Source organism: Thamnophis elegans, chromosome 5, assembly GCF_009769535.1.
Source record: "Thamnophis elegans isolate rThaEle1 chromosome 5, rThaEle1.pri, whole genome shotgun sequence".
Taxonomy (NCBI): Eukaryota; Metazoa; Chordata; class Lepidosauria; order Squamata; family Colubridae; genus Thamnophis; species Thamnophis elegans.
In genome coordinates, this window is record NC_045545.1 from 39,338,879 (window position 1) to 39,365,757 (window position 26,879).

Consider the following 26,879-nt stretch of genomic DNA (forward strand, 5'->3'; position numbering starts at 1 on the left):
GTATTCAAAGTAATTTCAGAAGTGGAGCGATTGCAAAACCAGAGTGACCTTTGTCCTTAAGCCTTGTATTTTTTTTCTCCTGGTACTGCTTGTTGTGAAAATAGTTTTGATTAGGGTAACAATTCTTCTCTGTTTCTTAAGTTTATAGATAGAATAAGCATCTCAGCATATTATTTTATAGGGTGTAAAAAGAATTGATAATCTGCTTACTCTTGAAAGCTGCCATAATAATTATAATTAATGAAGAAAGTATTGTTTCTTGGGGGGAAAGCATTTTGGTTTCTTGTAGAGAAAGAATGTTGTATGGCTTTTTGGCTACTGTCTGAAATGATGGTACTCTGCAAAATTTGATTGGTTTCATATGAACGAGGCTATAGTAGATAATTCCAGCAGCTGTGCTACAATTATCATCTTTGGGACCAGCAATGATTCCACTTTTCAGGTATGCTTGTATCTTCATCAAGAAAATATGTTGACAATTACTCCCTGATGCCTCTTGAATGTTAATACAATATAGGCAAGGTTGAGATCTATGTTAAAAACTGTATAATGAAAAAGGTCACATTACCTTTTACTAATTATTTTAAATGTAATTAGAATATGTGGGTTTTTTTGAATAATCAGATTATTTATATTGAAATTCCCATTTTACTATTACTCAATCTTGAAATTAATAAAATTTCAAAAGTAAAGTAAAAAATAAAAAATGCCAATTTTTTTTGCCAAAAATAAAATCAGTTCCAAGTCTGTGGCATCCTGAAAGAATTATTATTCTCTCAGCAAAGGATGGTTTTACCTACAGAGCTAGCTTGGCTTTTATCTATCAGCTGGAATATTCATAAGTATCAGGAGTGACAGAAATAACATGAAGGGCATAAGTCAAATGCCCACACACTTATACCTAGTCTTGCCTATTTCTATTGGGGATCTTTGCTGCAAGATATTTAGCCAGTGATGTAATTCAGCCAGTTCTATCTGGTTCAGGTGAACTGGTACAGGTGGCGGTGGGAGGTTCCGCCCATCCACCCAGACATCATCACGTCCCATTTTTGATGCTCTGCGCATGCACAGAAAGTCCTGCGCATGCGTGGAGGTGGCACGTGTGCTCACATTTGTGAACCGGTAGCGAAGGTAAATTTATTTCATCCCTGTATCAAGTGCCACAAGTTGTAATTCAAAAGTAGATTTTATTACAATAGTCCAATCCAGGCACAAATAATATGATTCATTAGTTACATTATTATAAATTAAAGTATATTCACACAGAATAAAAAAATAGAGAACTACATCATGTACAATCACATTAGTTACAAAGGGAATTCCTTTCATACACAGCCAGCTCAATCAGACACCCTTTCAGTCCTTAGCAAGTGGCATATAACCAATTCTGTGGGGACAAAAAGGCAAAAGGGCTAAAAGTCCTCCAAGAAAGTCATTTTCTTTCCTATCAATTTTTACAGCCATGTTTTGCTCCAACAGGAGACCACAAGTGCTCATCTATTATTTTACGTCAAGAACAAAAACAATGTTGATTCACCATTGGAAATACACAGGTATTTCAATTAATCAACCCCAAACTTTTCAAACAAATTGTTCCATTCTGGATCATTATTCTTAGAGATTTTCTACAACCCAGGGTGACCAATGTCAAAGCTAGCAGAAATTTTCACACTACATATATTAGAAAAGGCCATTTTTGAAGGCACAAACATTTCCAGGTTTACTTGTGTTTCCTCCCCCACCCTCTCAATTTCTGCCTTTCAATACAAAGGGCCTTTCTGTTAATAGAGTTTTCTTATCATATTGCTTTTCACAATTTCATTTATGTACATGCTAAAGATTCCATCTGGGTAGAGTCAGGTTAATTATACATTCAGGCTTCAGGCCCATGAAATGTTTAATTGCTGTAGATATGGGTTAAGAAAGTGTTGTGTCATAGGCTTGGCTTGTGGGAAGGTAATCCTTTCCTTTGCCTATCCCAGTCATTTTTCATCCATTTTGCAATAAAGGTACATTGCCACTGCCATCGCTCCAATCTGAGAAAGAGGGAAATTAGATAAAAAGTGAGTTTATACTCTTTCCATTAGCACAGAATTAAACAGTTCTCATTATCTTCTTGAAGAAGTAGGCTATACTTTAAATAAAATCTAGCTCAATTGTAAAAGAAAAAATAAATCATCAAAACACCACCCTGCAAAGGAGTCTCCCTAGGTATTAGCTATTTTCTAGGTCAGTGATGGCAAACCTTTTTCTTATGGCATGCCCACTCAATTTCCCCGCCCACCTGCGCATGCATGCGTGATAGCAATAGCAGTAGACTTATAGCAGTAGACTTATATACCGCTTCATAGGGCTTTCAGCCCTCTCTAAGCGGTTTACAGAGAGTCAGCATATTGCCCCCAACAATCCGGATCCTCATTTTACCCACCTCGGAAGGATGGAAGGCTGAGTCAACCCTGAGCCGGTGAGATTTGAACCGCTGAACTGCTGATCTAGCAGTAGCCTGCAGTGCTGCATTTAACCACTGCGCCACCTCGGCTCTAATGCGTGATTCCCCACGCATGCTTATATTACCCCTCCCCAATCTTCAGAGGCTTTCCTAAAGCCTGGGGAGGGTGAAAACGGCCTCCCCCAGTCCTCCAGAGGCCCTCAGGAAGCCGGAAATGGATCATTTCTGAACTTCCGGTTGGCCCATTGGGGCCGTTTTTCACCCTCCAAAGCCACTGGAGGCTTTCCTGAAGCCTGGGGGAGGGAGAATGATCAGTTGGCTAGTGTGCGCATGTGCACCGGAGCTGACGGCTGGTGCCATATGTTCACCATCACAGTTCTAAGTTGTACAAGGTTTGGTTTTTTTGTTTAATATGATTTACAAGACAGCCAACTACGTCATGAACTATGTCATCCCAGTTTACGATGTTAAAAAGCATCAAGATTTAGCATTATGCATGAATGAAGTCATTGAAGGCCAAATCTACCATCGAAATGAGGAGTACCTCCCAAATTCTTCTATGTTTTTCCCATTGGCATGCCTATGCTAAGACAGCCTCTCCTGCAAGGGAAAAGAACAGGGAGATTGGTTGCTCTTTACAGGTAGTCCTCGACGTACGACCACAATTGAGCCCCAAATTTCTGTTGCTAAGTAAGGCATTTGATAAGTGAGTTTTCCTCCATTTTACGACCTTTCTTGCCACAATTGTTAAGCAAATCACTGCAGTTGTTAAGTGAGTAACACAGTTGTTAAGTGAATCTGGCTTTCCCATTGACTGTCTGTCATAAGGTCGTAAAAGGGGATCACATGACGCTGGGACACTGCAACCACTTTAAATAAGAGCCAGTTCTCAAGCATCTCAATTTTGACCACGTGACTGTGGGGATGCTGCAATGGTTGTACATCTAAAAAGTGGTCATAAGTCAATTTTAGTGCGGTTGTAACTTCAAACGGTCACTAAATGAACTGTTGTAAGTTGAGAACTATACTTGTTTGCACTTCCTATAAATTGCCTACTTGATATATTCAACAGTAATAATAATTAATTTATTTATTTAGAGTCTTAGAGTGAACATCATCTTCCTCTTCTTGTGCCATATTCGTCATTGGATGTTGGCGATCATGTTGGCAATCCTATTTTTGTCAACAGCTCATGAAAAAGTGCTGCTGAGTTTTGGCCAAATTAGTCCCTTAGGTTTTGAAGCCATGATGTTCTTCTTTTGCCTGGATCTCATTTGTGAACATAATTCTCTAATATTACCTTTTAATAGCACACGGCAGATAGGACACTTGATATTCTTTGGACTACAGTTCGCATAGATCCTATCAGTATTAATGTAAAATCTAGACCTTAAAAAAATCCTGCTATGTGGGAAATAGGTAACCAGTGCTATTTCCCACATAGCAGGATTCAAACTAGAATATTTAAAGATACTACTCTTTACTACTACTACTACTACTACTACTACTACTACTACTACTACTACTATGCAAGATTCTAGACTTGTACGTAGTGGCTCTTTCAGTCCTCAAAGTTTACCACCTAAGAAAGATAGATGCTTTGGTCTACTAACTACTACCAGTAATAGTTCTTTTAGACCCAAGTGTCTATCTTTCTTAGGTAGTAAACTTTGAGGATTGAAAGAGCCACTGCGTGCAAGAGTAGAAACCTATCTGGAAGTCATGTGCCAGTGCCTGGAAGCTGTCAGGGTCTGGATGGGAGTGAACAAACTTGCACTCAATCCTGACAAGACCGAGTGGCTGTGGATGTTGTCCCCCAAGGACAGTCCAGATATTCCATCCCTAAGCCTGGGGGGGTGAAACTTTGCACCTCTCAGAGAGGGTCCACAACTTGGGTGTCCTCCTGGACCCGCAGCTGACATTAGAACATCACTTGTCAGCTGTGACCAGGGGGGCCTTTGCCCAGGACCACCTAGTGCACCAGTTGCGGCCCTACCTGGATCGGGAGGCACTTCAAAAGGTCACTCACGCCCTCGTCACCTCAAGACTTGACTACTGTAATGCGCTCTACATGGGCTGCTACAATTGGTCCAGAATGCAGCCGCGCGAGCGATATTGGGTGTAGCAAGATACACCCATGTTACACCTACCCTCCGCGAGCTGCACTGGCTTCCTATCGGTCTCTGAACGCATTTCAAGGTGCTGGTTATTACCTTTAAAGCCCTACATGGCCTAGGACCCGGATATCTGCGAGACCGTCTTCTGCTGCATACCTCCCAATGGCCGATAAGATCACACAGGGTGGGCCTTCTCCAGATGCTGTCGACCAGACAATGCCATCTGGCGGCTCCCCGGGGGAGGGCCTTCTCTGTAGCTGCTCCGACCCTATGGAATGATCTACCCCCAGAGATCCGGATCCTTCCCACTCTCACGGCCTTCCGAAAGGCTACCAAAACCTGGCTATTCCGGCAGGCCTGGGGCTGTTGACCTTATGAATGAGGTCCAGCCCCGCCTAGATTGAGTGCATGAAGTGATCTTTTAATGTTTTTTTTTTCTCTATTTTTAACTCTTTATTTTTTAAAAAAATGTATTTCAGTAAGCCGCCCAGAGTCCTTCGGGATTGGGCGGCCTATAAATTTATTAAATACTTAAATACTATCTTGTATCTGTGCATACAAGAGCATCAGCAGAGAAGACACAACATGTGCTCAAATCCTTGTCTCTTTTTACAGGTCCTTCTCATGGCTGCCATCTTGACCTTTTTGACTCCACCTGAGGATACCCATGGATGCATGCTATCATAGGGTGCATATCATGAGAAAGTTTTGTTAAAGAAAAGGCATCTATTTAAAGCCCATCACGAATAGAATAGAACAGAAAAGAACAGAACAGAACAGAATAACAGAGGTGGAAGGGACCTTGGAAGTCTTCTAGTCCAACCCTCTGCTTAAGCAGGAAACCCCATTCCAATTCAGACAAATGGTTCTCCAATGTCTTCTTAAAAACTTCCAGTATTGGAGAATTCACAACTTCTGGAGGCAAGTTGTTCCATTGATTAATTTTTCTAACTGTCAGGAAATTTCTCATTAGTTCTAAGTTGCTTCTCTCCTTGATTAATTTCCATCCATTGCTTCTTGTCCTACCCTCAGGTGCTTTGGATAATAGTTTGACTCCCTCTTCTTTGTGGCAGCCCCTGAGATGGATTAATGCTAGATGTCTTCTTACAAAGTTCAATGAACATACCTCTAAGGCCCCAATTCCAGCTGCAACTCCACCCACTACAGCTGCATTCTTATGAATTTCAGACAGCATCTGTTCGAAGCAGCCCTGGAATTCAAACAACAACAAAAATCAGTTAAATTGAAAAAGAACTAGTTATCTCTAGAAATTCCAAACCCCATTTGCCTTGGAAGAGTTCAAAGGTGCCATTGAATTTGGCTGGTATTCATCACAGTTCTTTGTAGAAGAGTAAGTCCTGAACTTATTTTTTAGATCCAAATTTTTAAAACTATGCTATACTGCGGCAGAACTTTATTCCCTTCGGGAACTCCCCCTTTCCCCGGGATGGCCTTCTTGCCTGTCAAGATGCTTCCTTAATAACAGATTTTGGGATCCTGAGAGGTGGCATGCGAAGAAGAGATTTCTTAGGGGTTTTTTACAGGGTTTTTTAAATCAAATTTTAAGGGGAGGGCGGGTGGGGTTGATACGGATTGCTCAGACAGGCTTGGGGAGGATCTGCCAGGGCACAGGCCAGAGCTAACTAATGGGCGTGGGTCAGGAGTGCTGGGAAGGGTTGGGATTCCAGGGGAGACATTAAGCCATTCCATTGGGGGGTTCACCATCTCTACTGTTTGTGGGAGAGGCAGATATGGTGGGGGCCAAGGGCCAAATTATGTTTGGGGGACACAGGTCCTCTGTTTAAGAGCGATCGCGCGTTCCGACCATCATCACCCTTCTCACACCCCTGGGTGCTCGGGACTACAGACCCTGGTCTCCGGCTGGTGTCGCTTAACGCCAGGTCCGTGGTACATAAGGCTCCCCTCATTTACAACCTCATACAAGAGGGTAGAGCGGACCTGGCGTGCATTACGGAGACCTGGTTGGGCCAAGAGGGGGGTGTTCCCCTTAGTGAATTATGCCTTCCAGGCATTTCACCAGCCGAGAGCCCAGAGCAGGGGTGGGGGGGGCGGCGGTGGTTATTAGGGAAAGTCTCAGACCTCAGGAGGTCACTGTGCCTCAGATAGGCGGGTGTGAGTCCCTTTTTGTGAAATGGGGCCTTGGAGTTCAGATGGGCCTTTTTGTTACGTACCTGTCTCCCTGCTATGTTTCATCAGCCCTGCCAGAGCTGCTGAATGTGTTAGCTGGATTGGCGGTTGATTTCCCCAGGCTTATGATCCTGGGGGATTTCAATCTGCCTTCCATTGGCGAGACATCTGAGTCAGCTCGGGAGTTCATGGCTTCCATGACGGCTATGGACCCAACTCAGTTAATTCAAGACCCCACCCATAATGGGAGACACACGCTCAACCTGATTTTTGTCTCTGGGCAGTGGATGAATGATCTAGATTTAGGGGATATTTCTATCCAACCCTTGTCATGGTCGGATCATTTCGTCATCAGGCTTGACTTCCATACTGCTACCCTTCACCGCAGGGAGGTGGAACTGACTAGATGGTTCTGCCCTAGGCACCTGATGGACCTTGAAAGGTTCCTGATGGAGCTTGGGACTTTTCCTGAATCCCTTGCTCACAACTCGACCGAAGCCCTAGTGGAAGCCTGGGATAGGGTATTTGTATTTATTTGTATTTGTATTTATTGAGTATTTGTATGCCGCCCTTTTCCCTGAGGGGACTCAGGGCGGCTCACAACAATCAGGGGAAGGGAGTGCAAGACAAGACTTAAAAAGAAAAAAAAAAAAAAAAATCGTGAATAAAAGAAAATTATCCATAAAACACAACATTCACTCAACATTCGGGCGGGGTGAGAGTAATCCTATCCCCAGGCCTGACGGGATAGCCAGATCTTGAGGGCTGTGCGGAAGGCCTGGACTGTGGCGAGGGTACGGATCTCCACGGGGAGGTTGTTCCATAATGTCCATAAAGGTTCCATAAAGGGTGGCCACTGAGGCTTTGGATCGTGTTGTCCCTTTGCGGCCTCTGACCAGGTGTCAATCCTGGGTAGCTCCCTGGTTTACCGAGGAGCTCCGGGAAATGAAATGCCAGAAAAGACGCCTAGAGAGTGATTGGAGGGCCAGCCGGTCTGAATCTGATCGAACGCTAGTAAGAATTCATATTAAATCCTACTTAGTGGCGATAAAAGCGGCAAAACGGCAACATTTTCCCACTCTTATCGCGTCCGCAGATAACTGCCCAGCTGCCCTGTTTAGGGCAATCCACTCCTTACTTAACCAAGGAGCTGGGAAAGACCCATTGCAGGGTAGGGCTGAAGAATTTGTTCAGATCAGATCCAGACAGGCTTGGACTCTGACTGGGTAGATTCGGGGGAGTTGACGGGGATGAATCTTGTGGAGACCATCTGGGATGAGTTTGATCCTGTGATCCCCGAGGGCATGGACAGGATTATGGGGAGACTCAGTGCTGCCACTTGTGTGCTGGACCCGTGTCCCTCTTGGTTAGTCTCGGCTTCCCGGGAGGTGACACGAGGCTGGCTCCAGGCGATTACCAATGCTTCGTTGAGAGAGGGGTTCTTTCCCACCGCCTTGAAGGAGACGGTGGTGAGGCCCCTCCTTAAGAAGCCTTCCCTGGACCCAGCTTCTTTAGCCAAATATTGTCCTGTCTCCAACCTTCACTTTGTAGCGAAGGTTGTTGAGAATGCGGTAGCACGTCAGCTTCCCCAGTCCCTGGATGAAGCTGTCTACCTGGATCTGTTTCAGTCAGGTTTCAGGCCCAGATACAGCACAGAGATGGCATTGGTCGCATTGGTCGATGATCTCTGGCAGGCCCGGGACAGGAGCTGCTCCTCTGTCCTGATCCTATTAGACCTCTCAGTAGCTTTCGATACTATCGACCATGGTATCCTACTGCGATGACTCGAGGGGTTGGGAGTGGGGGGAACCGTTTTACGGTGGTTCTCCTCCTACCTGTCAGATCGGTCGCAGTTTGTGTTGACTAGAGGGCAGGGATCGACCCCGAGGCGCATCACTTGTGGGGTGCCCCAGGGGTCGGTTCTCTCATCCCTCCTGTTCAACATATATATGAAACCAGTGGGTGAGATCATCCGTGGTTTTGGGGTACGGTATCATCAATATGCTGATGATACCCAACTTTTCATCTCTACCCCAAACCACCCAAACAATGCCCTCGATGTGATGTCCCAATGCCTGGAGGCTGTGCGGATCTGGATGGGGAGGAACAGGCTCAAGCTCAATCCCTCCAAGACAGAGTGGCTGTGGTTTCCGTCATCCCGATTTGTGCATCTTGTTCCATCTTTGATGATAGGGGGAGAAATTTTAGCCCTCTCAGAAAGGGCCTGCAATCTGGGCGTCCTCCTGAATATGCGGCTTAGTTTAGAAGAACACCTGACGGCCGTGACCAGGGGGGCCTTTTACCAGGTTCGCCTGGTACGTCAATTGCGCCCCTTCCTGGATCGGGATGCTCTGTGCACAGTTCACTCATGCCCTCGTCCTTTTTCGCCTGGACTACTGTAATGCTCTCTACATGGGGCTGCCCTTGAAGAGCACCCGGAAGCTTCAACTGGTCCAGAATGCTGCTGCGCGGGTTATCATGGGGCACCTAGGTGCTCCCATGTTACAGACCTTTTAGGCGGCCTGCACTGGTTGCCAGTTGTCTTCCAGGTGCAATTCAAGGTACTAATTATGACCTTTAAAGCGCTCCACGGCTTAGGCCCAGGGTGCCTGCGAGACCACCTACTGCCACCGGTAGCCTCCCATCGTCTAGTGCGATCCCACAGAGTTGGCCAGACAGTGTCGGCTAGTGACCCCCAGGGGGAGAGCCTTTTCTGTGGGAGCGCCTTCCCTCTGGAATGAGCTGCCCCCCGGAGCTTCGTATAATCCCCGACCTCCGGTCCTTCCGATGCGCCCTAAAAAGTTGGCTTTTCCAGCAAGCCAGCCTGGCCTGAACAAAACAAAATAAATTATTGATCACTGTTAATTTTAATTCGAATTTTTTAAAAAAAATATCATTGTCAATTTTAATTGGGTTTGGGATATTCTATTTAATTTTTTTAAACTTTTGTATTATGTGTTTCTTTTAATGTTGTACGCCGCCCTGAGTCCTTGGGAGAAGGGTGGCATATAAATCTAATAAACCTAAACCATAAACCTAAACCTAAAACACTGCATCAAAAATGCCAAGTATAGAATCTGGGTGCTAGATCACTGAAGGTTATTCCACTCAAAATTGGTGCACTTTCCTCCAGAATAGACATGTTTTCATACCGTCACATTAAATCTTTCAGCCATAGCTGTATTGCAAAAAGTGTCAGAGAGAGACGAGATGGAAGAGTTGCAGCATTGCCCTGGATAAAAGTTCTTTGATTCCTTGTAGAAATAGGAGTTGTTAAAGTCTGTGTAATTTGATAAACCGCAGCACTTCAGCTAAGGAGAAAAACATATATTAAGATTAGAGTTCACATTTACCCTCAGGGAATTGCATTAGAAGACCTTCAAGCAGAGGGGAGGGTTCCTGCAGTTACTACTGCGGGTTCGCTAGTGGCCACTTCATGCATGCCTGATGCGCACAATGCATGCATGTGCAGTGCAATAAAAATTATTCTGTGCATGCACAGAAGCAAAAAACAAGAAAGCAGTGCCTATGGCCAGGACAACCAGAACAGGAGCGTGGCAGGCCTGGGTCGTTACCGGTTCCAGAAACCCAAGCTGCCAAACCACTACCAGTTCAGCTGAACCAGTCTGAACTGGTAGGAACCCATCACTGCCTTCAAGGATCCTTCCAATTCTATTACCTATTCTGTTATTTATTTATTCTATTTCAACATACAATTTTCAATAAAAACTCCTTACCCACTAAGAATCCCACTGCAATTATCTTTTCTTTTATATTAATGCTTGTCTGTTTATAAGTGAACCTTACAAGCATTAAGATGACCCTCAATAAACTATCATACAACTATTAAATTTCTGAGATGAAGACAATCTTCCAGCTTTGAGGTAAAACTAACTGGCAGCTGTAAAGAAAGCAACATTGTTTCTGCTTAGGCATAAGGGAGATTTCTACCTTTTCTCATAAAAATCTTGCATATAACATGGAGATTGGAATACCAACTTACATTAGTCATTGTAACGTTCCATGCTTCAGTAAGTGGGTTAGGTTTCCCATAGTCATCTTTTAGTATTTTTGCCACTGTTGATTGCAATATAGTCTGTGCCTGAAAAGAAGAAAAGAATTATACAAAACATATGAAAACATATGTTTCCTCTCCTCTTTCCTCTCAGCATCTGTGGAATTATTAAGATTCTACTTTCCCTTCTGTAAGTCCTTTATATAGGAATAGATGGCCTTTGTGGGTTGCTAAATGCATATGGAATCGGGGAAATATCACTGTCACATAATGTCTTCCATAATGGGTACTCATGCAGTGATAAAGCTCACCACCAACTTTTTTTAGGCATTCTAGCATCTTTGCTTATCTTGGGTGTCAATAGATACAAAATATGCAGCCATTCACCAATTTTATTTTCTAAAAATATTTATTGAGTCTATGTGGGAACAAGCCAGAGGTGGAGATATGGGTTGTGTTTTTATAAAATGATATTAAAGGTCAAGACAATACAGTATACCGGCTTCATTTATTCTGTTTCAATGAAAAAAAATATTTTTAAAATAAGGCCAAATACTCAAGGAGCCTGCAAGTGGTCAAGGAAATTAACCATGGATGCACTGGGGCTAATGGGTTGCCTAGCCCTTTTCTTCCAATAAAAACCAAAATTTTGAGACACCTGAAAAGATCTATTTTCTCTGCACTGTTGTTATTCAGTGATGAGCTTCTTAAGGTGATTCCATTTATCTCTATGTCACTTGGACATGCAGTATTGAGCTTCCATTCATAGCTATGTCACTTTTTTATCAATTCAATCTTCTCTTAACATCACAGAAGAATGCAACGGGCACTGAAGAAAAAAGACTACTCATAACCCCTTAGGTATCACAGATGAGAGTGCTTGGAGTTCCAAAGATGTAATTCTACAGCAAAGAATTCAAGTCTGTGCTACAACTTGTTTTGTTACTGCCCATATCATGTTGTTAGTTGCGAAGTCATCATGACCCCATGGACAATGTTCCTCCAAGCCTTCCTGTCCTCTACCGTCCTCTGGAGTCCATTTAAGCTCACGCCTACTGCTTCACTGACTCCATCCAGCCATCTCATTCTCTGTCATCCCCTTCTTCTTTTGCCCTCAATCTTTCCCAGCATTAGGCTCTACTCCAGTGAGTCCTTCCTTCTCATTAGGTGGCCAAAGTATTTGAGTTTCATCTTCAGGATCTAGCCTTCTAAAAAGCAGTCAGAGTTGATCTCCTCTAGGAGATCACATATCTTCTCAAATATCATGGTGAGTGCCAAAAAAGGCAATAAAGCAAGACATCTTAATTTTCAAAAAGAAAGTAAAGAGCAAACCACAAATAAGTATCTATCGGGTTTTTCACAAATCAATGCTTTGTCAAATGGGGAATAGCTATTCTTCTCTACATATTTCTAAAGAATTGCTATTGGGATACATAATGCCAAATCTCCTTTGCAATGCAGAGGAGACACTTGTTCAAGTCATGCAGCACAATCTTGCTTGTGCCCCGCTGCATTCAATAAACTTTCTTCCTCACCATTCCCAAGCCAATGGGTCTTGGGTGCAGAGCAAACATATGGTATAAGAAAAATAAAGATTTGGGGGAAAATAATAATAATAGCACTCTTACTGTATGCATTTTCCCCTAACAAGGACAGACCAATATTACACAAAAGCTAAGACATAAGCTACCTTAACCTAACATTTAGGGTACACTAAGCGGAATGTCAGTATTTACTTGAGATCCTGAAATACTGAAATAAACCTATCTTCTACTCCATGATACTTACGAGTGATGTGTAAACCAAAGCTACCACCGCACCAGCAATTTCAATTATGAAGATGATCAGGATAATGGTGAAGAACTAGGAAGGGGGACAATATAGTAATGAGTTTGCTTATTCCACAAAGTATTAATACAAAAATGAAGCATTGGATGCTCTTGGCCAAGTGTGTTCCATCTCTGGGAAAATAGCTGCTTATAAGGAGCTTTCTCAGTCTGAAAGACTGCTACGAGCAGATTTTAAAGGGAATTAGCCCATTTCATATGGGGTTTCTCATATAAAACAAGCTCCCTCTTCATATTCCTTCTTTTACTTTCACTGCACCTTCTTATTTGGATTCCTAGATTTTTCAGAAGAACTTTTTACTAGCCTAAATTGTTATTGTAGTGGCGGTGTAGAAGACCATTGATATTTTCATGAGTTTAGTGACATCATTTTGAAAGAGCCAAGGTGGCGCAGTGGTTAAATGCAGCACTGCAGGCTACTGCTAGATCAGCAGTTCAGCGGTTCAAATCTCACCGGCTCAGGGTTGACTCAGCCTTCCATCCTTCCGAGGTGGGTAAAATGAGGACCCAGATTGTTGGGGGCAATATGCTGACTCTCTGTAAACCGCTTAGAGAGGGCTGAAAGCCCTATGAAGCGGTATATAAGTCTACTGCTATTGCTATTTGATTTATCCTTCATATTAAGAAAATTATTTCGAGCTCATTCTGAGCTAAGCTGTCTTTTGCTCTTGTTTACTAAACAAAGGAGAAGGGAAGTGGAAATCTTCATATAACTTCAAAGCTTTTCTTGCTGTTAAAGTCTCAGACTTGCAATTCCCATCCCTGAGTTATTTGCCATCAAACCAAGGTCAAAGTTTGTATTCTCCTGACCATACCAGGGCCTTGAAGTCATGGTGTCGTTTTAATAGAAAACTTGAAGTTGTTGTTTGTTGGGAGCTTCTGCACAAAACTGGTGGTGTTATTAAAGAGTTCCTGACAATCTGTAAGAGATCTGGATATTATCTTTCTTGCTATGCATGCTTTTTGTGTTATGCTTTTAAATCTGTTTGCTTGAGCTAATAATCAGGCTTAAAATCCCTTTATTTACTCGAGTGTTCATTGTTTCTGAGTCCAAAACAATCAATTGCCTGGGCAACCAATCGCTGCCCTGACACTTGGCAAAACAGTTATGATTTAGCATGTTGTTTGAACAAGACCTTATTTCCTTGTTAAGTTATCTAACCGGGAAATAAAAATCAGCATTTACCAGCAATAGAACTGGAACTGGAACATGCACTTTCAAAAAAACCAACAACAACTTAGTTTTATGATACCAAACAGGAGGAAAAATATAATCACAAATAAGGAAACATTGTATTTAAAAATATTGACTTGTTTACATAAAAATTAAGGGATCAAGAAAATAACTTTTTTTTAAAAAAAATGAACTTGTTACTAACAAAAAAAGATAGAAATTTTATCCCTAGATTAATGACTTCGGATCTTTTCCTTAAAAAAAAAAGACCTCAATGAATAGCTTTCAATAATGCCTTCATCGTGCTGGGTTTCATTAATATACTTTAGCATCAATCAACACTTTTATGCAGCAAACAATGAAAATGCTTTGCAGAATTTACCATGATCAGAAGGCACTTGCTCTCTTTCTGAGCGCCACAGCATCCTAGGAAACCCAGCAGGAACAGAACGGCTCCAATGGCAATGAGAAGGTACCCAACATGCACAAATTGGAGGACAGTGACAGATATTGCACCAAATATATTGAGGAAGGATTTACTGTCAACAGTAACCCAGATGCCAATGCCCAGCAGCGTTGCTCCGCCAAGCTAGACAAAAAAAGAGAAAGACATATATGTCCACGTGTAGATAGTGGAGGTGTACGTGCACATCCATACATCCAGAATGGTTATCCTTTAGCTCTTGTATCTCATGTGATTCACCATATTGAAAAGACTTCAGACAAGTACAGGTGAAACTCAAAAAATTAGACTATCCTGCAAAAGTTCATTTATTTCAGTAATACAACTTAAAAGGTGAAACTAATATATGAGATAGACTCATTATATGCAAAGCAAGATAGTTCAAGCCGTGATTTGTCATAATTGCGATGATTATGGCTTACAGCTCATGAAAGCCGCAAATCCACAATCTCAGAAAATTAGAATATTGTGAAAAGGTGCAATATTCTAGGCTCAAAGTGTCCCACTCTTATCAGCTAATTAAGCCATAACACCTGCAAAGGGTTCCTGAGCCTTTAAATGGTCTCTAAAGTCTGGTTCAGTAGGAATCACAATCATGGGAAAGGCTGCTGACCTGACAGTTGTGCAGAAAACCATCATTGACATCCTCCATAAGGAAGGAAAGCCTCAAAAGGTAATTGCAAAAGAAGTTGTGTGTTCCCAAAGTGCTGTATCAAAGCACATTAATAGGAAGCTATGTGGAAGGGAAAAGTGTGGAAGAAAAAGGTGCACAAGCAGCAGGGATGACCGTAGCCTGGAGAGGATTGTCAAGAAAATGCCATTCAAAAGTGTTGGGGACTTTCATAAGGAGTGGACTGAGGCTGGAGTCAGTGCATCAAGAGCCACCACACACTGAGTACATATGCATGCTTATACTTTTCAGAGGTCCAATATTGTTCTATGTACAATCCTTGTTTTATTGATTGCATGCAATATTCTAATTTTCTGAGATTGTGGATTTGGGGTTTTCATGAACTGTAAGCCATAATCATCACAATTATGACAAATCACAGCTTGAACTATCTTGCTTTGCTTGTAATGAGCCTATCTCATATATTAGTTTCACCTTTTAAGTTGCATTACTGAAATAAATGAACTTTTTCACGATATTCTAATTTTTTGAGTTTCACCTGTATTTGGAGGCTTCAGTTTTCCCACATCCACAACTCTGCAGTCAAACATGCTTCTCAAGTTCTTGCTAGTCATTGCATATAACTAATAGACTGATTTCAGCAAGAATTATTATTATTCACCAGAAACAACTGTAATTAGGAATTTTTCATTTCTCATCAAAAAGTGATGTGAGAAAGCCAAAATATCATCTTAAATATCACCTTAGTCATAAGACTATGCATTTTATTTATGTATTTTTATTAAATTTATATGGCTGCTCATTTCCCCAGGGGCAACTCTGGGTGGCAAACAACAATCAATATAAAAGTATACAATGATTATTATTATTATTATTAAAAATCAATAAAAAATAAAATATAGAAACCATAAGATGGAAAGATAGTAAATATATCAACTCCAATAGCGGAGCGATCTTAGAGTACAGGTAGCCCTTGACTTACAACAGTTCATTTAGTGACTGGTTGAATTTACAAAAGTTCTGAAAAAAATAACTTATAATTATTTTCCACATTTAAAATTGTTGCAGCATCCCCATGGTCACATGGTCAAAATTCAGATGCTTGGCAACTGACTCGTATTTATGATGGTTGCAGTTTCCAGGATCATGCAGCCATCTTTTACGACCTTCTGACAAGCAAAGTCAATGGGGAAGTCAGTTTCACTTAACAACCATGCTACTAAGTTAACAACTGCAGTGATTCACGTAACAACTGTGACAAGAAAGATCATAGTTGTTACGTGAATCACTGCAGTTGTTAAGTTGGTAACATGGTTGTTAAGTGAAACTGACTTCCCCATTGACTTTGGGGCAAAACTCATTTAACAATTGTCTCGCTTAGCAACAGAAATTTTGGGTTGAATTGTGGTTGTATGTCGAGAACTATCTGTGTATTACTAATTCCCTGGGATCCCCAAACCTAGTGACATAACTAGATTTTGAGGAACTTCCAGAATGTTAACAGAGATTGAGCTAAACTAACTTCAGGACTGAAGAATGTTCCATAAGGTGGGCACCATAGCAGAGATGGCCTACCTCCCGGGACATATCAAATATTTTTAGCAACTGATCTTATGGTCTAATCCCCACATACACAGTTGAACTAGAATTCTGTCTAACTATAACCACAGCCTTACAGCTTGACAACTACATTTTAGACTGCATTTTGACATAATCCTTATGAAAACTACACTTATCCCTTAAAACGTTTTGCAATATTTCTTGGGCAGCTTCTTTTTACTTATTAAAGCATCACATTTATGTCCTTTAGTGTAAACATGAAATTAGCTTTTAAAAGGTTTTAAAAGTGAAAAGTTAAAATTGGAAAATAAGCTTAATATTTAAGCTAGGTTTATCATGGCCTACTCTGGAATCCTGATTTATTTCCATTTCTTATAAACTGGAGATACTTTCCTATTTATGATTCTATCAAAAAATATTTAGGACCCAGACAAATATGCTTTAAAATTGCTAACATATTTAATCCAGTACTAAATATCATCAGACCTGTATGATTACTTTAAATTTAATTCTATTTAAGGAAGTTATATAGATTTTACTACTGTACAGAAGATAATGTTTCAGCAGGTATAATGCCAAATCTTAAGCTTCTGCATTGTTCTAAAATACATGGAAGCCCATTTTCGCTGACCCTGATCAATCTCTTTCTACCCCAGATAATTTTATAGTCCTTCACATTCAACAAGCTGTGATATGATTGTCTATGGAGATTCTCAGGTAGCCAGGTCATGATTGTCCTGGGCAATGTAATATATGTAGTACAATACAGTGAGACATGTACATATCTGAGAAACCAAACAATCACTTCAGAAACGCATAACACAACATAGGAGAACAATCCCATCAGGTCAAGATTCAGCTCTCCATCTGTATTTGAAACACAAAGTTATACTTTTGAAGCAGCGAAGTCCACATTCTGGACAGAGAAGTCCGCTGGTTTAAAAGAGGGTCAAAGAGACCATCTCCATTGAAATTGATCAACCCTTTCTCAACAGAGAGGGAGGGATACACCACCTATCTTCTGTTTACAACATAGTCCTTTCCCGTAGTTCCACACCTATATGCACTGTTTGGGTGACCCTGAGGGCACAGATAAATCTCCAAGTGGCCTCAATGACTCAGAGAGATTGCTAATAACTAGATGACTGCAAGGAATATAAATCCTTCAATTTTCCACCATTCAGTCTGAAGAACCTTCTTGGATGAGAAATGAAACATCTTCAAGGAAAAACAAAGAACGTCCAGTTGCCCTTTGAAAAAAAACCACCTTTGGGACTATGATTCTATAGTACTAGCACAGGAAGAATCATTGAAAATTTCCCAGCCTTTCAAGGTGGTGTTATCAGAAGCTATCAAGCATTTCAACTGTGTAAATATTCCATTTTAAGTGAACAATGCCTGTAACATAATTCACAAACATTCCTAAAGAGGTCAAAGTAATTGTCCTTGAACACAGGTGCAGATTTTATTTGCCTTCAAACAAAAGGACAAGCCACAACCTGTATCTAAATATTGGTGCCAGGCTGAATACATGGTGTCTTTGGGATGAAAAGTCATTTCCTTTCTGGAAAAACCCAGATTTGTAGAACAGATTTAGAAAACCTGAAACCACGTTGCTAAAAAAAAGTTGCTGCCAGATTCATTTGACCTCTCAGAATTATTATCCAATAAACACCATGAGCTAATACACTAATTGCTGAAAGAGTTGTATATACAGCTTCTCTAGGAAAGAAATGAGCATTGCCCTATAAAAATAATTCAGAAATGCAGGATTTTAGGACAGATCTGGCACAATTACATCTTCCTAAAAATGGGGGAAAAACAAGATATGCACTATTGTTCTAAATTAGTATTTTTTAAAGTGTCTAGGACTTTATACCTTCATCCTTATGAAAGCCCTATTTCAAGGAACTGACCTTTATTAAAAAGTAGGTAAATAATTCCAGTGATCCTAATTTTTCTAAGGAGAATTAGAAGGCAACCTTGCATTGTAGATTAATGTTGTTTTGTATTTTGTAGGCTGCTTTTTGTGTAATGAACAAACATAGGGTGAAGGTAAAGATGATTGCAGTCTCATTTTTTTCCCATAAATCTCTACTGCATAACAGTCTGAGAGGGGGTAAAATAAATCTCTCATTTATTTCTGATATTATCTTTTTTCTCACTTTTCAGTATATTTTCTTCTCAATCTTTCTGTTCCTGACACTTTTCTCTCCTGTCGTCATCCCTCCCCCCCAAAAAAGGTAGATCATTAAAAGGCAGAGGTCTAATTTAAATGTTTTATAACATATTAAATTAGAACTAAACTGTAGGCCCACAGTTTACTCAGATTAAAACAGGGAAAAGAAACACAGGGATAGGGAGTTACTGGGGAGGGGCACAAAATGAATGCCACATTTTGAATTATGTCACAGATTAAAGAGACTAAGGGTAAGCATCTACAGACAATGCAAATATGTTGCAGCTGCATATGTGAGCCATGTAAAGGACAGTTGCATATATACTGCCTTGTTTCAAAGGGGTGCTTTGATTCAACAAAGAATCAAGCCAAGCCAACCAATCATAGTAAGTTGAAGGAGAGATCCAGTTTGAACCAAGTCCTATAGCCTAACCTCAACTCCATAGAAGCATACATATAGGAAGTGTATACAGCACAACAAAACTTAGCTTGTTTAACCATGGTTTGTTAACCAAGTCATAATGACCTGTTCAAACATACAACTAAGTCCTAAACCACAATTTACAAGCCACATATTTTATCTGTACTTTTTGTGTTTTATTTATTTTATTGTACTTTCTTGTCAGATTGTTGTGAGACACTCAAAAGTTATTTAAACTAGGGCAGCCTACAGGTTTACTAAATTATTATGATTTGTCACACAATCACCCAGATGTTCAGACTGGGTGTGACATTTTTGTCTACCTGTCAAGTCCTTTCCGAGGATCTGGGATAAGGCAGATACGGATGTTTTATAGTGTCACAGATATTGTTGCAGGATGTAAACTGTTCAGAGTAAAGACAGTTTTTGCAATTGACTGATGTTAATGCCAATTGTGTTCAAGTGGTGCTCCAGTTATTGTATTATGCCTTGATGCGATTGTATGGTTTTGGTGTAATATAATTTATGAGACTGGTCACCAATTACCACGTATTATTATAATATAATTGTCATCACTTGGCCACATATCAAGCAGGCATAGTCAGGAAGATATGCCCTTCTACCTGCAGTCATCAAAAGTTTCTCAGACATTAATTTATATTGTTCCCCATAGAAGCCAAGTATGTGCTAGTGGTTAAGGTGTTGGAAAAGAAGTGAAAAGATCCCCACTTCTTCAACCGTGAAAATCCATTGGGTAACTTAGGGCAATCTTTCTCTGAGGCCAACGTACCTACTTAGCCATTGTTCTTGGGGGAGAATAGCTCTTGCTCCATGCTGAATTATAGCACCAAATAAAAATATTATGTAAATATTTCTTTTATTTGCATTTTGATTTTCATAGTCAGATGAGTTTCCTAGTAAGCAGCAAGGACAGGAGGGAGAGGAGAAACATCCAAATATTAGCTCCAAACTGCATTCTTTCCCTTCAGCACAATATACACATGAACTACTTGCTTGCTCTATATAACCCTTTTGGAGGGATTGTAAGAGGGGGCTGAAACACCAATCTTTTTACCCTTTAGTAGTCCAAACCCTTTGCAAATGGGAAGCATATGCATCTGTAGAATTAAGTGTGGGGAAAATCAACCTGCAATTCTGGGACCCAGCCATTGTCCCTAATACTTTTCACCCCTCAAGGAATATTTTTTACTACTACTAAAAAAAATCAGTGGTACCCTTTGAGACTCAATATTTCACCATCTGAGGCAAGACCATTGTAATGTAGATCCTAAAAATAGTTTCAATGATGTTTCTTACTGCCCTCCCTTCAAAACACCCTTGTAAAAGACCAAGAAAAACTTCAAATGTATCACATTTCATTCATACCTGGGATACAGTTCCTTCCAAAGAAGGTCACTTGTGACTCCTGGCCTCTAAAAGGTAGCACACTCTTGTTATGGTTCTTAACAGTTTTGTGACCACATTGGTCTCCACTGTATGGTATATATCTGGGCCTCCTAACAGAGTTTACTTCAAATACAGCCACAGGATGTTTAGCAAGAGCTGTATGAGCAATTGCTCTTTCTTCAAGCTTTGAAATTAAGTGTATGCTAAAGGTATCAGTTCAAGTTGACATTCAAGACTTCCTTGAGAACATTAGCCAGGTATGGAGAAAGACGACTGCACTGCTTTTTGAAATAACATTTATAGAACAAGTATGACATCAAAGCCACACCCACAGAAACCATAAAACTGACTCAGTTTGTCCGAGAAACATGAACAGGTTTTAATGACTACCTTTGTCTTGAGCCACAATTGTACTCAAGTTGTCCATTATCAATTTGAGGCTTGGCCTTTCTTTGCAGAAAAGCATATTTCCTTAGAAGGACTTCCTGTAATACAACCTAAAACAACCTCACAGCAACACTTCTAATTGTTCTACCAGTATTGCAGCCCAAAAAAACAGCTAGAAACACAGAAAAAAAATCCTACAAGCCAACCATACTATTAAATGACTTTCATGTTATTTTGAAATAGTTTAATCTGTAACTACAACTAATATTTGCAGGCAATCTTCAGTTTCACTGAATATATGATGCAACCTATACCTCATTAGAAGCCGCAACATACAAGTATGAAGAGGCCAGCAGATCATCTAATATAGCTTCTAAGACTGTTTACCATGAATTTATGGGACAAGCAGATAAAACAATAGTAGAATCATGACTAAGGGAGAAGAGGTTTGGGCACTGATCCTTCCTTCCTTCCTTCCTTCCTTCCTTCCTTCCTTCCTTCCTTCCTTCCTTCCTTCCTCATACTGTATGTATGTGTTCTTTCCCAAGGACTGTCACAAATTTGTCCCCCAGAAAACTTCCTATTTGCTAACCAGGGATTATACCTATATTGTAGTTGTACCATCTCCTACCACATATTTTATAGTACCCAATGATTATTCACATGCTGCATCTTGTTTCTATTAAATCATTCATAGTTGACTGGTAGAACCGAGTTAGCAAAGGTTGCTACAGCATATGATCACCAGAGATTAATTGTAAGATAAAGACACAACTTGCCATAAACATGCTAATAATGTGCTGTAAACCGATACCTGCCTGATATGCTCTTATAGAGAAGAATAAACTTGATGGCCTAATCTGTCCATTAGAATTCTAAATATGTTGCTTTGAGTTTGGGTTTCAGCTTCACATATGTCTTGTGTCATACCTATTAAACATACAGACATGGAGCTAAAAGGAGGTGAAAAAGGTTCTCTCATCCACTCATTCTTTTACAAGAATGCAAAGCATCTCACTGCTTATTTATAAAAAAAAGAGGTAAGTACTCACAAATATGAGCAGGTTAAACAAAATCATCATGACCTTCAGGAATGTAAAGCAGCTCATCTTGACAGCTGTAAAAACAAATAACGAAGAACTTAACAAACAGCAGATCAAGAAACTTTTAGAAAACTAAACCCAACCAATATTCAAAAATATGGACACAAATTTCAACTTATGGTCTGGTAATTTACAAACTCTCAGTGTGACATTCAAAGGGGTTTCTTTGAGAGTAAAAGCCAATTCTTAATTTTATTATTATATGGATACTAGCTGGATACCCATGCTTCGCAACAAAACTATGTGATTGGGCTATGCAGGAGAAATTCAGTTCACAATCTGTTGGCTCAGTGGTGGTCGTTGATTGAAACACATAAGGGAATATTGCTCCCACTGTCTTGAGCCCAGACGCATTTCCATGGGTGGAAGGCATAGACATTGGTGAGGTACCAAGGTTTAATACTGTAAGGAGCCCCAGACCACTCCTGAGTGAAAGAGTGGAATGTCTGCCAGTTTGAACTGAGGTAATGGAATGTGAGGCAACGGACAGTTGGAAGAGTTCTTTTCAGGTGGGGAGGTGTAGTAGAATGTCTAACTCCTTAGCATCAGAGCATGTTAATATAAGGCAACTGGCATTGGAACAGAGTTCTTTTCAGGTGGGGAGGGGAAGTAGAACTCCTTAACATCAAAGCATGTAAACTACTGTATAAGAAATACTAATGATCTCATGGTCATTTCAAAAAATCCTTTCTTAGTGAACACCCAGAAGCCAAGAGAAACATATGTGCCAAATTTCAAGCTTGTAGGCTTTACAGTTCTGGAGATTTTGTGATGAGTGAGTGGTACTTGGCTTTTATATATATAGATGGTTGGGCAATATTGGGGTAAGAGGCTTATGCATTGATCTAAAAGTAAATTTGTATTTTTTTTTATTTATTGCACATTTATAGGCCGCCCTTTTCCCTGAGGGGACTCAGGGCGGCTTACAATAAAAGGGGAAAGGGAGTGTAGGACAAATACAGAAAGAAATGTGAACAAAAGTAAATTAAACAGTAAAACACAACATTCATTCGACATTCGGGAGGGGCGAAAGTAAACTTATCCCCAGGCCTGACGGGCTAGCCAGGTCTTGAGGGCTGTGCGGAAGGCCTGGACGGTGGTGAGGGTACGGATCTCCACGGGGAGATTATTCCATAGCGTCGGAGCCGCAACAGAGAAGGCTCTCCTCCGAGTAGTCGCCAGTCGGCACTGACTGGCGGATGGAATACGGAGGAGGCCAACTCTATGCGATCTGATGGGACGCAGGGAGGTAATTGGCAGAAGGCGGTCTCTCAGATAGCCAGATCCACTACCATGGAGCGCTTTATAGGTGGTGAGTAGGACCTTGAAGTGCACCCGGAGATCGACAGGTAGCCAGTGCAGCTCACTGAGGATCGGTGTTATGTGGGCGAACCGTGGTGCACCCACGATCACTCGCACGGCCGCATTCTGGACTAGCTGAAGTCTCCGGGTGCTCTTCAAGGGCAGCCCCATGTAGAGCACATTGCAGTATTCCAGCCTGGAGATCACAAGGGCTCGAGTGACTGTTGTGAGGGCCTCCCGACTCAGGTAGGGCCGCAACTGGCGCACCAGGTGAACCTGGGCAAATGCCCCCCTGGTCACAGCTGAAAGATGGTGGTCAAAAGTCAGCTGTGGGTCCAGGAGGACTCCCAAGTTGCGGGCCCTTTCTGAGGGGTGTAAATTTTGTCCCCCCAGCCTGAGTGATGGTACGTTGGTCAAATTTTTGGGAGGAAAACACAACAGCCACTCGGTCTTGTCTGTAAAGATGTGTTGGCCTAAAAGGCCAATGTCCCATTAATTCACATCACTTCCTCCTGGAGCCACAATGACCAAATTTACAGAAGCTGAGCTCCAGTATATGGAGCTCTGGTTTAGACTACAATCTTTTTAGACACCCTTAAGACCAATATCCGTGCCAACTCAATGAAGCGGTGGACGTGATGAACCGGGGTCTTGAGGCCGTTAGAGACTGGATGCGGGCTAACAAGCTTGTACTCAACCCGGAAAAGACCGAGTGGCTGTTGTGTTTCCCTCCCAATAATTTGGTTAGCGTTCCACCACTCAGGCTGGGGGGCCAAATTTTACACCCCTCAGACAGGGTTCGCAACTTGGGAGTCCTCCTGGACCCACAGCTGACCTTTGATCACCACCTGTCGGCTGTGACCAGGGGGGCATTCGCCCAGGTTCGCCTGGTGCGCCAGTTGCGACCCTACCTGAATCGGGAGGCCCTCACAACAGTCACTCGCACCCTCGTGACCTCTAGGCTGGAATACTGCAACGTGCTCTACATGGGGCTGCCCTTGAAGAGCATCCGGCGACTTCAGCTAGTCCAGAACGCGGCCGCGCGAGTGATTGTGGGTGCACCTCGGTTCACCCACATAACACCTATCCTCCGCGAGCTGTGCTGGCTACCTGTTGATCTCCGTGTGCGCTTCAAGGTGCTTCTTACCACCTATAAAGCCCTTCATGGTAGTGGATCTGGGTACTTGAGAGACCGCCTCCTGCCGATTACCTCCTCGAGACCGATTAGATCTCATAGATTAGGCCTCCTCCGAGTGCCATCTGCCAGCCAGTGCCGGCTGGCCACTACGTGGAGGAGAGCCTTTTCAGTGGCAGCTCCGACCCTCTGGAACGATCTCCCCGTGGAGATTCGTACCCTCACCACCCTTCAGACCTTCCGCGTAGCCCTCAAGAGCTGGCTATCCCGCCAGGCCTGGGGGTAAAGATTTGATCCGCCCCCACCCGAATGTTGAATGAATGTTGTTTATTTTTAATTATGTGTTATGTTATATGTCACTGTTTGTATCCCCTCCCTATAAGTTGTTAGCCGCCCTGAGTCCCCTCAGGGAAAAGGGCGGCCTATAAATAAACTTATTCCTATTCCTATTCCAATATCCATTCTGCAGAGCACTAGAAAGATATGCTAATTTAAAAGGAAATAATAAGAAAAACCCAGCAGACTTTATCCACTAGTCTTTTTTCTTCACCTGATGATTTTCATAGCAGAAGCTAGTTGATGCCATTGTCCCAGGTCAGCACTGGCAGTATCAGAATTAAAAAGATCTTAACTCCCACTTCTTGCCATAATCCAGATTAAAATATCCCCAAAAGATTCTTGTCTAGACTCTTCTTGACCCTCAGAATTTGGTTCAACACTAAATTGTTCTTATTGTTAAGACTTTTCTTTCCAACATTTAATTGGAATCACTTGTCTTAAATCTAGGATTTGAAAGAGTGGGTTTTGCCTTTTTCAAGTATTATTGCATCATCTGTATCTTCTCAGTTTAAGGCTAAATTTTCCCAATATTACCAAGCTCTGTTTTAGGACTTAATTTCTAGTCTCCTGATCATTCTTGTTGCCTTTCCTTGAAACTGTTCCAGTTTGTTTGACTGGTGTAGTACTCAAGGCAGGATCTTGTCAGTACAGAAATAAAACAGAACTATTCAAATCAAATCAAACAGTTCTTTTCCTATGATTTAGAAATTATAAGTATAAAGTCTAAAACAACATTTGACTTTTTACATCAGCAGCAACAACACATTATTGATTCATATTCAGTTTCTGATCAATTATTATATCATATTTTTTCACAAGTTGAATTGCTGAATCTCCAGTTGCATTAATGGAAGTGACAAAGTGGTATGGACAAATAAGGTTAAAACAGATATGTTCCCCTACAACCTCACCTTTAGTAGCCTTGGTGTTACTACAAAAGAAGTTATTCTGGAGCTGATTTTAAATCTTTAGAATTGTTTGATATATTGCAATAACAACAACAAAACAAAAGAAATTATATATAATATCAGAGTAAATAGCACAGAAAAAAGGCAGTTAAAAACAACAAACAAGTCCTTTTGTTTTAAAGAAATACATATTAAATAATCCTCACTTCCTTTTACTGAGGTCAAATTAAAAACTGAGGCTATGTCTTATGCATATCAATCTTCTTTTTCAAATATGCAAGAATTCTTAGAAACAAAGATCCTTTGTCATAAGTTCATAAATACACAAGGAACTTACCTTTAAGGGCACCAACTAACTCCAAAATCAATCTGGACTAGTCTCAATATCTTTACACTTGACAAAGCAGTCAACTCTTAAGTAATATGAAGAAATTGTTTCAGCCTATTAATGAATCACCTTTTCAAGCCAATCAAATCTCTATAAGAGCTAAGGCCACACCTCAGAAATTCATTTCTTTAAAAAAAAACACCACCCTATAGGACTACTAAACCATGTTCCTTTATTCTTTACTGCTCCCTTGTGGTTATAGGTGAATGGTTTTTTTTAGCTTTACAGCTGGTTTGAATAATTTTGTCTATAGGTATAATACAAGATTGGAGACAAAATAATTGGAAGTAGCCATGTCTGTGTACGTGCAGAAGAAATTGAAACTGATGCTATAAAGTTGCTTGGCTTCCGAAAGTGGAGATAATAAGGAGATAACCCAGGCAGCACTGTGGGATGGGATGGTTTTGTCCAAACTGGTGCTGCCATCTCACTTCCACTCATAGCGCTCCCCAAACCTCCCAGGGATCAAAAAAACATTGAATCCAGCTTAATATATATGCATTTCCCTTCATGCAAAAAACAATTGCAAAGTAAAGAAGTTGTTGGCCAAAAGAAGTTCTTACAAAATTTGGATGGGAGGAAGGTAGGCATGCATTACTCTTGACAGGATGCAGGTACGGCAGCCATTGTGGTGACTTCCTCTGTCTTTCTCCTGGAATCACAACTCTAATAGCCTGGAATTTTCTTGGCAGCTAAGTTCTTTCTATTGATTAGCATCATGGCTCCTGGTGGCCAGAATGAGAAGATCATAATAATCAAGGATGATTATTTAATGGTGTTTTGGAGTGTGGGCTAGATGAGGTTGGGTCTGCCTTTTGCCTTCAACTGAGGAGTGGAGAGGGGAGGAAATTCTCCCTGCTGGGCCTGAGGTAACTCTGTAGTTTGGTTGAGGTGCCCCTATGCAGT

At 41.2% G+C, this 26,879-nt stretch overlaps 1 protein-coding gene across 1 annotated transcript; it reads right to left on the reverse strand.

Moving 5' to 3' along the window:
• Nucleotides 1-1,211: 1,211 nt before the first annotated feature.
• On the reverse strand, nt 1,212-25,996 carry LOC116509552 (tetraspanin-1-like). The gene is made up of 8 exons (XM_032218745.1): nt 25,923-25,996; nt 21,851-21,915; nt 14,133-14,339; nt 12,518-12,592; nt 10,718-10,816; nt 9,867-10,025; nt 5,693-5,776; nt 1,212-2,036 (listed from the first exon to the last, which is right to left on the reverse strand). The coding sequence occupies exons 2-8, from the start codon at nt 21,905-21,907 to the stop codon at nt 1,983-1,985; spliced, it is 735 nt and encodes a 244-aa protein (XP_032074636.1). The 5' UTR covers nt 21,908-21,915; nt 25,923-25,996; the 3' UTR covers nt 1,212-1,982.
• Between the last annotated feature and the right edge of the window lie 883 nt (nt 25,997-26,879).

Bases quoted from the DNA above. Each gene is read 5' to 3' on its own strand.
- LOC116509552 (XM_032218745.1), bottom strand. From the start codon at position 21,907: ATGAGCTGCTTTACATTCCTGAAGGTCATGATGATTTTGTTTAACCTG. The intron at 12,593-14,132 runs GTAAATTCTGCA...CCCCCTTCCTAG, and splicing joins GCAAGTGCCTTCTGATCATG to TTCTTCACCATTATCCTGAT. The intron at 10,817-12,517 runs GTAAGTATCATG...TCTTCTTTTCAG, and splicing joins CTTTGGTTTACACATCACTC to GCACAGACTATATTGCAATC.